Source organism: Haliaeetus leucocephalus, unplaced genomic scaffold (assembly GCF_000737465.1).
Source record: "Haliaeetus leucocephalus isolate CR32 unplaced genomic scaffold, Haliaeetus_leucocephalus-4.0 Scaffold295, whole genome shotgun sequence".
In the NCBI taxonomy this organism is placed as follows: Eukaryota; Metazoa; Chordata; class Aves; order Accipitriformes; family Accipitridae; genus Haliaeetus; species Haliaeetus leucocephalus.
Genome location: NW_010972731.1, coordinates 7,357,655 through 7,368,667, shown reverse-complemented (window position 1 = coordinate 7,368,667; position 11,013 = coordinate 7,357,655). Strand labels below are relative to the sequence as shown.

At 65.8% G+C, this 11,013-nt stretch overlaps 1 protein-coding gene across 1 annotated transcript in view; it reads right to left on the bottom strand.

Annotated features, from left to right (window-relative positions):
- The window catches only part of MYO15A (myosin XVA), a 38,602-nt gene that overhangs the window by 15,090 nt on the left and 12,499 nt on the right, over positions 1-11,013 (bottom strand). Inside the window, exons 29-64 of the mRNA XM_010570600.1 lie at positions 10,561-10,656; positions 10,236-10,471; positions 9,801-9,979; positions 9,605-9,677; positions 9,227-9,418; positions 8,988-9,082; positions 8,780-8,871; positions 8,559-8,685; positions 8,353-8,414; positions 8,160-8,223; positions 7,909-8,047; positions 7,698-7,788; positions 7,517-7,613; positions 7,152-7,273; positions 6,967-7,026; positions 6,653-6,728; positions 6,135-6,250; positions 5,930-6,048; positions 5,705-5,846; positions 5,307-5,418; positions 5,083-5,157; positions 4,463-4,668; positions 4,258-4,391; positions 4,119-4,173; positions 3,891-3,963; positions 3,586-3,659; positions 3,401-3,483; positions 3,074-3,204; positions 2,837-2,931; positions 2,343-2,420; positions 1,980-2,076; positions 1,734-1,894; positions 1,487-1,620; positions 1,251-1,384; positions 402-535; positions 44-184 (exon numbers count right to left, since the gene is read on the bottom strand). Coding sequence (XP_010568902.1) covers positions 44-184; positions 402-535; positions 1,251-1,384; positions 1,487-1,620; positions 1,734-1,894; positions 1,980-2,076; positions 2,343-2,420; positions 2,837-2,931; positions 3,074-3,204; positions 3,401-3,483; positions 3,586-3,659; positions 3,891-3,963; positions 4,119-4,173; positions 4,258-4,391; positions 4,463-4,668; positions 5,083-5,157; positions 5,307-5,418; positions 5,705-5,846; positions 5,930-6,048; positions 6,135-6,250; positions 6,653-6,728; positions 6,967-7,026; positions 7,152-7,273; positions 7,517-7,613; positions 7,698-7,788; positions 7,909-8,047; positions 8,160-8,223; positions 8,353-8,414; positions 8,559-8,685; positions 8,780-8,871; positions 8,988-9,082; positions 9,227-9,418; positions 9,605-9,677; positions 9,801-9,979; positions 10,236-10,471; positions 10,561-10,656 — 4,095 coding nt within the window. The remainder of the gene's footprint in view (positions 1-43; positions 185-401; positions 536-1,250; positions 1,385-1,486; positions 1,621-1,733; positions 1,895-1,979; positions 2,077-2,342; positions 2,421-2,836; positions 2,932-3,073; positions 3,205-3,400; positions 3,484-3,585; positions 3,660-3,890; positions 3,964-4,118; positions 4,174-4,257; positions 4,392-4,462; positions 4,669-5,082; positions 5,158-5,306; positions 5,419-5,704; positions 5,847-5,929; positions 6,049-6,134; positions 6,251-6,652; positions 6,729-6,966; positions 7,027-7,151; positions 7,274-7,516; positions 7,614-7,697; positions 7,789-7,908; positions 8,048-8,159; positions 8,224-8,352; positions 8,415-8,558; positions 8,686-8,779; positions 8,872-8,987; positions 9,083-9,226; positions 9,419-9,604; positions 9,678-9,800; positions 9,980-10,235; positions 10,472-10,560; positions 10,657-11,013) is intronic.

The window sequence follows — 11,013 nt, the reverse complement described above, 5'->3', positions numbered from 1 at the left end:
CCCACCAGCCCGGACCATCCCAGTCCCCCCAGTGTCCCCCCACCTGCTCCAGCTGCAGCTGGGTGATGCCCTGGGCCAGGAGGTCGCCCAGCGTGATCTCCACGTAGGGATAACTGGATCCGGCCGTCGGCCGCTGCGTCCGCGTCGACTGGATCTCCTTCAACGAGAACTTGGCCACCGGTTCCTGGAAGGAAGGGGGAGGACGGACAAGGCAGGTGGCCCGCATGCCCCAGGAACCCCACCAAGGGGACCAAGGACCGGAGCAGGACAGAGGGTGCCAGCGATGCCCTGCTGGGGCCAAACTGGGGGACCCTGCCCACTGCGGAGAGGGACCGTCACATCGCACGGTGCTGCCTGGCTCTGTCCAGGACCCCGTGCCCCACAAACAGCCCCCCACCTACGTGGGTCTCCTTGCTGAGGAAGTTGAGGCCGTTCTGGTTGACGGCCAGGATGCAGGGCGAGACGATGGCGTTGTTGCTGCAGCTCTGGATGTAGAAGAAGGACGAGCCAAACATGGGGTAGGCGCTCAGCAGCCCTGCGGGGTGGAGGACGGGGTCTCAGTGCCTGCTCCCACCCCCTCCTGCCCGTGCCCCGGGGTGGCTCACACCCACAGGGGCTCTGCCAAGGGCCCCAGCCAGCGCCACGCCTGGCAGGAGCTGGGTCAGCTCCCAGAGCCTTGCACCGCTTCAGGCTCTGGACCAGGAACAGGATTGGACCCAGGAGCAGCCAAGGGGACCCATTGCAGCCTGCCGGGAAAGTAGGTGGCCAAGCGTGGGACCTGGGAGCAGCCCCCCATGTGCAGCACCCCGCTGGCTCCACAGCACCCCAGGCTCCATGCAGGGCCAAGGTCTGCCTGTCCCAGGCTCCACGCAGAGGAGCCACCCAGCAGCATCGCATCCCCAGCAGCATTGCATCCCCAGCAGCATCATATCCCCAGCAGCATTGCATCCCCAGCAGCATCATATCCCCAGCAGCATTGCATCCTCATTAGCATTGTGTCCTTTTTAGGAGGACACAGTCAGCATCACATCCCCAGCAGCATCGCAGTCCCGGCAGCTTTGCACCCCCAGCAGCTTTGCACCCCCAGCAGCTTTGCATCCCCAGCAGCTTTGCATCCTCATTAGCATTGCGGCCTTGTTAGCACTGTGTCCTCAATAGCTGTGCATCCCTGGCAGCACTGCATCCCTGGCAGCATTGCATCCCTGGCAGCATCACCTCCCTGTCCCTGTCCCCGTCCCGTGCCTGCTCACCCAGGAACTGTGCCCTGGCCTGGTGGGCGCTGAGCGCCTGGGCTTGCTGCATGTGCTGGGTCACCATGTGGAGCCAGGATTGGGCCTTCAGCAGGCGGAAAAGCTGCGGGGGGACGTAGTCCTGCACCTCCCGCCTGTGGGGAGCCAGAGGTCAGGGCCAGCGCTGGCCAGCGGGACCCATACCCCATGCGATGTGTCCGTGTGTCCCCTCCCGGACCCCTCGCCCCCGGCCATACGCGGTGGGGAGGTGATGGCGGTCCTTGGCTCGGTGCTGGAGGGCGGCCAGCTTGGCCACGTGTGGGAAGTGCTGCTCTCCCGGCCTCGCGGGTGGCAGGACAGTGAACAGCCCTTTGAGGTAGTCGGGGAGCACCTGGGGGGGGGACAGAATGCAGGGACACAGCTTGCGGATGGGGCACTCTGCCTGGGGCGGGGGGGGGAAAGACAGGGAGGTGATCCCGGGGGATTCTGGTGGGGTGGCCCGACCTGGTTGTAGTGGACGGTGATGTAGAGCTCATTGTCGAATTTGAGGGGCTGGCTCCAGACCACGCGGCGGCACCAGAAGGTGTAGCTGGCATCCCGGTGCTCCGTCTCGGCAGCCACATCCAGGACGTATTCCCGGCGGGTCAGCGGCCGCACGCTCTGCCCTGTGCCACCGCAGGAGCCTGAGCGCGGCCGCCACGCGTGGCATCCACCGGCGGCACGGCCGCGCCGTCCCCGCCAGCCCCTCACCTCTGTCGGTCACCACGAAGAGGATGTACTCGTCAAAAGCCTCTGGGTGCTGCAGCCCCATCTCACAGCACAGCTCCTCGATCACATCCAGGGCCACCTAGGCATGGGGACAGGCGGCTGGGATGCTGCCACGTCCCCCCACCGTGCTCAGGGTCACCAATGGGTCCCCCATTGGGGCTCATCCCATGTGGCTCCCAGGGAAGGGATCTCCCTTTCCTGGAGAACAAAGTCCCCCAGCTTGGGGACAGCCAAGGGGTGCAGCTCTCCCCCCTCCCTGGCATCTGCACCCACAGGGTGGCCACAATGGGGGGTCACCGCAAGCCTGGGGTGCACCGAGTAAGCCTCTTGCCCCCTCTGACTCACCGAGCATGTCTTAATCTTGAGGTGCTTCTCGATGCCGCCGGGCAGGAGGAAGAGCTGGCGCTTGGCGCTGCGTCCAGCCTGCATGGGGAGGACACGTCGGGGTGCAGGGGGGGCCCTTTGCACAGCAAGACCGCAAAGGAGACCCCAAATCCCCAAGCTATCCCGTGGGGACCATCCCATGGGGATCATCCTGTATCTTGCCCATCCTGCCCGGATAAGCCATCGTGCCCCCCCACCCCGCGTGCACAGAGCTGCGTTCCCCACTGGGGACCCCTGAAAGCTCACAGCACCCCCAAAGCAGTGCCCCTGGAGAGAAGACCCCCAAAAAGACCGTGCTCCCCGTGCCAGCAACGGGCCAGCAGCTCAGCTCCAGGGCAGTGTCTGGGGGGGATCCCAAGCCCATGGGGGGATCCAGAACCTGCAGGGGGGGGAATCTCAAGCTGGCATCAGCCCTGCTCCATGCCCCACGGGCACCCATGAGCACCCAGCCTCACCACCATGGCCCTGAGCTCCGTGCTGCTGGGGAAGAGGCTGCGACCGCCAAACTGCAGGGTTTTCCGCAGGTTTTGCTCGCAGGCTTTGGCGATGCCTGCCGGGGACGGGGAACGGGATGAAGGATGGGGTTGAGCCATGATGTCGGCTTTGCTAAAGCACCTCCGGAGCCCCGTGACACCCCCTGGGCGTCCTTCCCCACCGTGCACCCAGCACCCTGGGGTGTGCACAGCTCTTACCTTGGCAAGGCAGCTCCGGGTGCCTGCTGGCATCCTGCAGGAATGCCAGGAGGAAGGGCCTGAGCACCTCAGAGCACTTGTAGTAGGCGGCGAGGATGTAGAGCAGCCTCCAGCCCTTCTGGCAGCTGTCCCTGCCAGGAAAAGCCAGGGCTGAGTCCCTGGGAAGGGCGAGGGTAGCCGCAGCGGCTGCAACGGGCACCCACCGCCCCGGCAAGGATGGGGTCCCCGGGGTCTCCCCCCACTTTGGGGCAGCTCAGCCCCAAAGCGTCCTCCGTGCCAGCCTCTGCTGTCCCAGCCAGGGTGGACGGTACTGGTGCAGGGACTCACGGCTTGGAGCTGGTGTTGTTGGTGACCTGCTTGATGATCTGGCAGTATACCTCGTCCCGCAGGACCTCGTGCTCTGCGCACAGCTGGGAGACAGGTATGGCTCGCTCTGCGGCTGGGGATGTCCCCAGGTGCCACCCTCCTTCCCAGGCCACCCCCAGGACTCACCGCCCCGGCGGGGGATTTACCTTGAGGATGGTGCAGACAGCATCCAGCTCCGTCTGCCCCCGCAGAGGGTGGTCACCCATGAACTTCATCACGGCTGGGGATGACAAAGCCACATGGTGACATAGCTCACCCCGTCCCTTCCCTGGGGACACGCTTCCCTGGGTGTCAGCAACATCCCAGGCACACGGGGCAGTGGGACCAGAGGAGCTAAAGCCCCCCGGCTGCCCAATCTGCCCACCCCATTCCTGCCCCCCGCTCCTCCAAGGATGGGGCTGGGGATAGCAGTGGGGCAGGGGGATGGGGCGCTTGTGCCCCCCCCACCTACCTTGGAAAGCCTCGGCGGCCAGTTTGCTGATGCCACCATCCACGAATTCAATGAGCGACTCCTGGATAGGGGTCTGGAGGGGGAGAGGGTCAGCTCCCAGGAGCAGCCAGAGGGATGGGATGGGGGCAGGGGTGGCATTCGGGGAGCTCCGGAGCATTCCAGGACCTCAGGGGAACCCACAGGTGAGGACAGGGCAGGGGCACCCCGAGGCACCTCGCTTCCCCGTACCTTGGTGAACGTCAGCATCTCCAGCACGTTCTTGGCCTTCGTCCCGCAGGAGTCCCTGGGAGAGGGACAAGTGAACGGGTGGGCACGGGTGTCCCCGCCACGGGGTGTCCTTATCCCTATCCCACCGCCGGACACTCACGTGGTCCCGTGCCGCGCGGCACGGAAATACCGCCGGGCAAAGGCCAAAATGGGACAGGTCCCGGCACCGGCCATGAGCTGCTCGCTGCTGTCTCCTTCTGGACCCTCCGCAAAGGCAGTGCTGGCAGGGGACACCTGCAGAATGGGGCGGTGGGCGATGGGCACAGCCAGCACCATCCTGGCAATAGCCCTGGGCCAGCACCCACCTCAGTTTTCCGGTCCAACTCCTGGGCCACGGCGGTGGAAGCCACGGCCACGGCCACGGCCGCCGAAGCTGCCACCTTGCCCTGCTTGTCTCTGGGCTCCTCTTTCTTCTCCGCTGGCAAATGGACGAAGTCGGGGGCCGCGACAGGCTGGACATACTCGGCGGGGAAGAGCCCCGACCTGCCGTGGATGGCCCCGAACTTCCACCCTGTGCCAGGCAGATGGTGGGGATGGCCCCAGGCTGGCAGCCGTGGGGGTCACCCCCCAAAAAGCCTCTTCCAGTTCCCTCCTTCCCCCTGTACCCGGAGCCCTTTCCAGGGGGTCTGGCTTTGGGTTTTGGCTGGAAATAGCTGTGGTTTGGCATTGCTCAAGATAAAGGCACAGACCAAAAGCCACAAAGCCCATCATGTGCAGGGACGCGGGGCAGCACCCAGTGCCACCCAGGGTGGGAATTGCAGGGGAGCATCCCCCTGCATCAGTTTGGTGCTGAAAAGAGCCCAAACCATCCTGCTGAGGTGTGACAGAGGCTGGATCCTGCCCCGTGCCCCAACCCCAGGAGGGGACACAGCTCAGGGCAGTGTATGCCCACCAGGGACACACCGGGGGACAGTATGGCACCCACCAAAATCCTGGGTGCCCGTCTTCAGCTCCTCCAGGTACATCACCTTCTTGCGGACCACGCAGCCATAGTAGTGGTCTGCGGGGACATCACGGGGATATGGGGTGTCACAGGATGCAAGGCCAGGGCACGGCCACCTCTGGGGCTGGTGAAGCCATCAGTCCTGCTGCCACCGTGCCCCTCATCGAGGGCTTTTCGGCATGGAGGACTGGGGGGGGGGCGCTCACCTCTCTCGGGGCACTCCAGCGGCTGCAGGTGGATGATGTCCCCTTTGTGGAAGCTGAGCTGGTCCCCGTCCTCTGGGCTGTAGTTCCTCACGGCCACCACGTACTGGGAGTCCTGGGCACAGAGGGATCTGGCACAGCCTGTGCACGCAGGCATACACATGCACACCCACGCACACCCACATCCCACCCAGCACAAGGACTTCAAGCACCCACAGCCACAGGACCACCCCAAGGTGCCCACTCCTGCAACTCCCCGTCACCCCAGGCACCGTCCCATTTGCAGGGTGCCCTCCGCTGCCCACCCTGACCCCCCAAACGCCAGCACACGGGCAGGCTCTGACCCTCAGGACATGCCCCCAGCCACCACCCTGACCCAGGGGCACCCCCGCCCCCCCCACCTTCCTGAGCTCCGTGATGAAGTGGTCGACCATGGCCTTGACCTGGGGGGCTTTGGGGGAGAAAAGGATGAGCTTCTCGCTGCGCAGGTTGAACTCCAGCATGTTTCTGGATGGGGTGGTCACGAACAGCACGTCGGCGTAGCTGGGGCAGGGCGAGGGGAGGCTGAAACACCCGTCACCCACAGCACCCATCCCACCCCGACCACCCAGGGTCCTTGCCCCTACCTATACGCCCGCAGCACCCGCAGCTGCTCCCCGGGGACGTTGGTGCCCTTCACCAGCCGCAGCAGCTTGATGCCGGCATGGGACACAGCCAGGATCTGCACGCCCGTCCCCACGCTGCCCTGAGGGCCGGGATGCTGCCTCAGCCGGGGGCACAGGACTGCGGTGCCCCCCCCCATGCCGACCTGTCCCACGGCCGGACCCTCACCGTGGCGGGGAAGAGACGTGAGAAATACACCTCGCAGTTGTCCCGGGCCGCAGCAATGATCTCCCTCTTGACGCTTTCGGTGGCCACAGGGCTGAAGGAGTCCAGCTTGTTTGCCGCTGTGGGGAGAAATAACTCCTGGTGAGTGTCCCCCCCCTCCCCGGGGAGGATCTGGACGCAGGGTTCACAGCGAGAGCAGGGATGCTCATCCCCTTCCCAACCCTGGCAGGACCATGATGGAGAGACAGGTGTGTGTCCCCAGGCACCCCCTAATGCAGCAAGCCTGGCTGAGACCCGACACAACTCATGACTTTGTGGAGTACTAAAGCACAGGGGGCTCATTGCATTTGGAGGCAAAACTACCCCGGCTTTAAGCAGATCCAGTTGTGGCTTCGAGATGCCCAGGAGATGAGGATGGGGCACCAGAGTGGCTGGGTATGAGACCCCCAGGTTTGGGTCCCCCAGGGGTGAGCCCCCCCAGCTGGGGAGCAGCAGGATGTGGGGGTGCAAGTGAGGGTTACCAAAGAGGGATTTCAAGTGGAGCCGCTCCTCCTGGCTGATCCGGATGCAAGTGTCGGAAAGCGTGTCGTTGAAGATCTAGGGAAGAGGATGAGGAGCAGCGGAGCCATGCGGGGGGGTAGCGGTGTGACCCCCAGCCCCTCTGCCCTTCCCACCCCCAGACCCCCGACAGGGACAACCCCTGCTCTTCCATGGCAGCTCAGCAGGGGAAGACGGGACTGCCGTGGTGGGATGAGTAAACCATCACCCCAGCGTGGGGATACCCCAACTCCCAGGGGACCCCCGGGGGGGCTTCAGGGCCAGCTCGGTGCCTCACCTGCCTGAAGATGAGGTCGAGCAGCAGTGGGTTGTTGATGCTGTCCTTGGGGTAGAAAACCTGCCAGGAGGGAGACCAGCCCGGCTTGCCGGCATTACCCACCCTGCAGGGCCTCAGCGAAAAGCCCCCTTTATCCCCATAGCACTTTGACACCAGTCTGTCCCCGTGTTGCCCCCCCACCGCACCTCCTTGCGGATGTATATCTTCCAGGGCACGTTGTGGTAGGTGTAGAAGTCCTCACTGCAGCTCCGGTGCAGCTGGGTCTGGACCTGCTGCCCCTCGGACGGGAGCTCCCGTGAGACAGAGACTGCGAAGGGACGGAAAGCCCTGCACATCCCTGGGGGGGACCACAGACAGACCCTCTCCACCCGGGGAAACTGAGGCACGGGGGCCAGCGAGGGTTTAGCCGGACACAGTGGTTATCCCATGAGGATGCTGCCGAGCAGGACCCATGCCTGGCCACATCAGGCATCAGCCGGTGTCACCGGGGAGGACGAGGTGCCCCGCTCTGCCCTGACCCCCCCAGTGCCACGGATCTGCCCTGCGATACCTGGGGGCCGAGTGGCCGCCGGACGCCCCATCGGCGTTTGCAGCTGGTACTTGCCGCTGGTGACCGGCTTCACCGCAGCCACCGTCTCCTTGGGCCCCTGCGAGGCAGAGAGCGAGCTGCAGTCGGGACCGACGACTCCCCCAACCCAGTGTGGGGGACATGGGGGCGAACGCATCCCTACCACAGCCGCCGGCACCTGGGCTGCCGAGAGCTGCTCCTTCAGGATCTGCATGGCTTCTTCATGGGGGTCCAGCTTCTTCCCAAAGAGCTTGCTGCAAGAGACAGCACCCCACATTGCCTGCACCTTGGCATCACCTGCACCCCGGCATCAGGACTGGCACACACACCCGCAGGCAGAAGCCTGCAGCTCGGCTGGGGGCCGAGGTGGGTACCTGGGGGGCTGGGAGCCGCGTGGGGCCGGCTGGCACTGCCGGATGATATTGCGGATGTCGTGCGTGGGCCGTGGGAATTGCTCTGAGTTGAGCCGGGAATGCCGTACCACCTCGCCCGGCCACCGCCGACCCACAGGTGCTGCGAGGCCAAGCACGTGGCTTGGGGGGGGTCCGGGCATCGCCTTCACACCTGGGGCACAGCTCAGTGCCGCGATCCCCCATTGCCATCCCGCTGCGCTGAGACCCCTTACCGGCTTTCTGCACGTAGGGCCGGGGCTGGGGGGCACGGGCTGGCGTCCCCTCCGCTGCTCTGCCCTGCAAGGGACACCACGGCGTGAGGATCCGACACCCCCCAGCTGCCCCCATCCCCAGGGAGATGCCCTGCAGCAGTGGGGCAGGGCTCGACCCCTCCTGGCCCCCCCACCCCGGCTCTGCTCCACTGACCGGGGGCCCAGGCGGCTGGTTGGCATCTGCACGGCACTGCGGGGATGGAGCTGGCTCCGTGCCTGCGATGGCAGAGGGAGAGAGCTCAGTGCCCCGTACCAGAGCTGTGGGGTGCTGGATGCAGGGATGTCCCCCACTCTGGGGATCAGGTGGGGAAACTGAGGCAGGGAGCTGGGTTGGGATGCAGGAGTGCTCGGGGCACTCACCCCTTGGCTGACGCATCTCTGCAGGCACAGGGGGTCCGGTCCGCTCGGCATCACCGCCGCCGTCCCCCCCTCCCACACCACCTCCTCCCTTCATCCTCTGTGAGATGGCGGCCGGCTTCTCCAGCTCCTGGGGGGCAGGCATCAGGGGATGGAGGCTGTGCCATCTGCACCCCCAAAATGCTGGATTCCCTCTGCCTCGGGCAGGGGGACCTCCCTCTCACCCCATTGCCGTAGGAGAGCACGGGGTCGAAGAGGCTGTCCAGGTAGCGGTCCAGACCCTTCTGGCTGCGCGGCTCCCCAAATTCCCCATCTGCTGGGGGATGAGGAGGGATGAGCCGCCGGCAGCAGGGCTTCACCAGCATGGTGGAACTTCACCGGCAGGGCCCCACCAGCAGCTCCGGGGGGCTGTGGGGGGGGATGATGCCCTACCATGGGGGTGGTACACCTCTGTGGATGGCAGTGTGGGAGCTTTCACGGCTGGGGGAGGAGGCACTTCATCCAAATCCAAGCCGTGTCCCAGCACCCTGCAGAGAGGGAGGATGCACTTATCTACATCCACCGGGTGCTGGGACCCCGACCCACACCTCTGCCGGCACCCATCCAGCCTGGTGCTGGTGTTTCCCCCACCAGCCCCACAGCGGGGGACCCGTCCCTGCCCGGGTACCTACGCCTGGCTGTCCCTGCCGTGGCTCTCAGCCCCCTCCCATGCGACGAGGAAGCAGGACTTCTGTTTGGGGAAGCCCTGGAGCAGCTCAAGGTCGGAGACGAGGTCCAGGACATAGTCATGGCCAGCCAGCTCGGCCCACTGGGCACCTGCCTTCATGGCCACGGACCAGCCACGCCAGCCCTCTGCCAGTCCCCTGCTGACAGCGGGATGCTGGAGACGGGCATGGGCTGCCAGCAGTACCCCGGCTCCATGGGTACACCCTGCCCACGAGCTGGGCATCCTGGCTCCCAGATCCTGGGGTCACCCAAAATGGCCCCGGGGTGATACTGTGCCCCGTGCTCACCCCACTGGGTGGGGGGGGTGCTGGTTTGGCAGGTACCTGTACTTCAGGACATCCCCTGCCAGGTCTTCGCCCGTGCTCCAGGAGTGGATGGGGCAGGAGAACTGGTCACCTGGGGAGTGAGCGGCGGTGAGCGGGTCCCACCGGTCCCCTCCTGCCCGTGATGGTGGCAGGGTGGTCGAACTGGGACCAACCCTTATCACCACCAGGCCCCCAGCCCCGTGCCACCCCGCACCGTTGAAGCAGTAGAGGTCGAGAGCCATGCTGGCTTGCTGCCGGTTCGCCGTCCACTCCAGCAACGAGGGTGGGTAGGCGCGGGCGGCCGCGGCGCCCAGCCGCGACTGTGCCATGGCGTGCATCAGCTTGCGCTGGCACACCGGCTTGTAGCCGGCAAAGGCATAGTCGGAGACAAACCTATGGGAAAGGGAGGATGCTGCAGGAGGGACCTGGGCAGCATCCCCAAGCACATGTGCCAGGCTGGCCCCGGGGACCACGGAGGGACCTCAGAGCATCCCCAGCAGGACCTGGGTAGCATCCCTGGGCACATGTGCCAGGCTGGTCCGGAGAGCCCCTGGAGAGACCCGGCAGCGTCCCCAGGCACAAGTGCCAGGCTATCCCTGAGGGTCCCAGCCAGCCCCAGTCCCCATCCCTGTCCCCAGCCCCGGCTCACTTGAGCAGGTACTTGTCGAAGGCGGTGGAGGGGGGGAAAGCGCTGAGGCAGGCAGCCAGCAGCAGCCAGCCCCGCTCCTCATTGTTGACGTTGGTGTTACGCCAGACCTGGTTGGCGGCTTGCGCCAGGAGCTCATCCCGCAGCCCTGGCGCCGACAGCCCCTTCTGCACGATGTAGTTGCCGAAGAGGGTCTCCTGTGGGCCGCCCAGCCCCGGGTCCCCCATGAACCGCAGGATCTGCCGTGGGGACAGTGAGGTCCTCCCTCCGGCCCCAGGCAGGAGCATGCAGGGGACCGCGGTGCCGGATCCCGTGCCATCCCACCTACCAGCTGGAAGAGGCTAAGCGCCTCGTGGCACAGCTCCTCATCCAGCCGGGTGAGGGGGGCTGCCAGCGGGGCCGTCAGCATCCCGAATGCCGGTTCCTGCGGTGACACCCGCACCCGTGGCTACTCGGGGCCCGGGGACAGCCTCAGGCCACGAGGGGCCAGCCCCACGGCGCTGAGCGTGACGTTGGTGCTGGATGGGGACTGTGGGGCTGCAAAAGGGCTGGGGTGCAGGATGGGGCCGGCAGCCTCCCGGCAGCGGGGCAGGGATGGGCTCAGGCTGTGCTGGCAGCACCGGAGATGCCAGCACCTTGGTGAGGCTGAAAGCAGGATCCGGCCCCAGCGCTGTCGTTCAGGATGCCGGGGAGTGGGAAACACATGGCAAAAATAGGGGACAAAGAGGAGGAGGAAGGGGGCAAAGCAACCAGGGATGGGGCTAGGGTCCCAGGAGTGAAG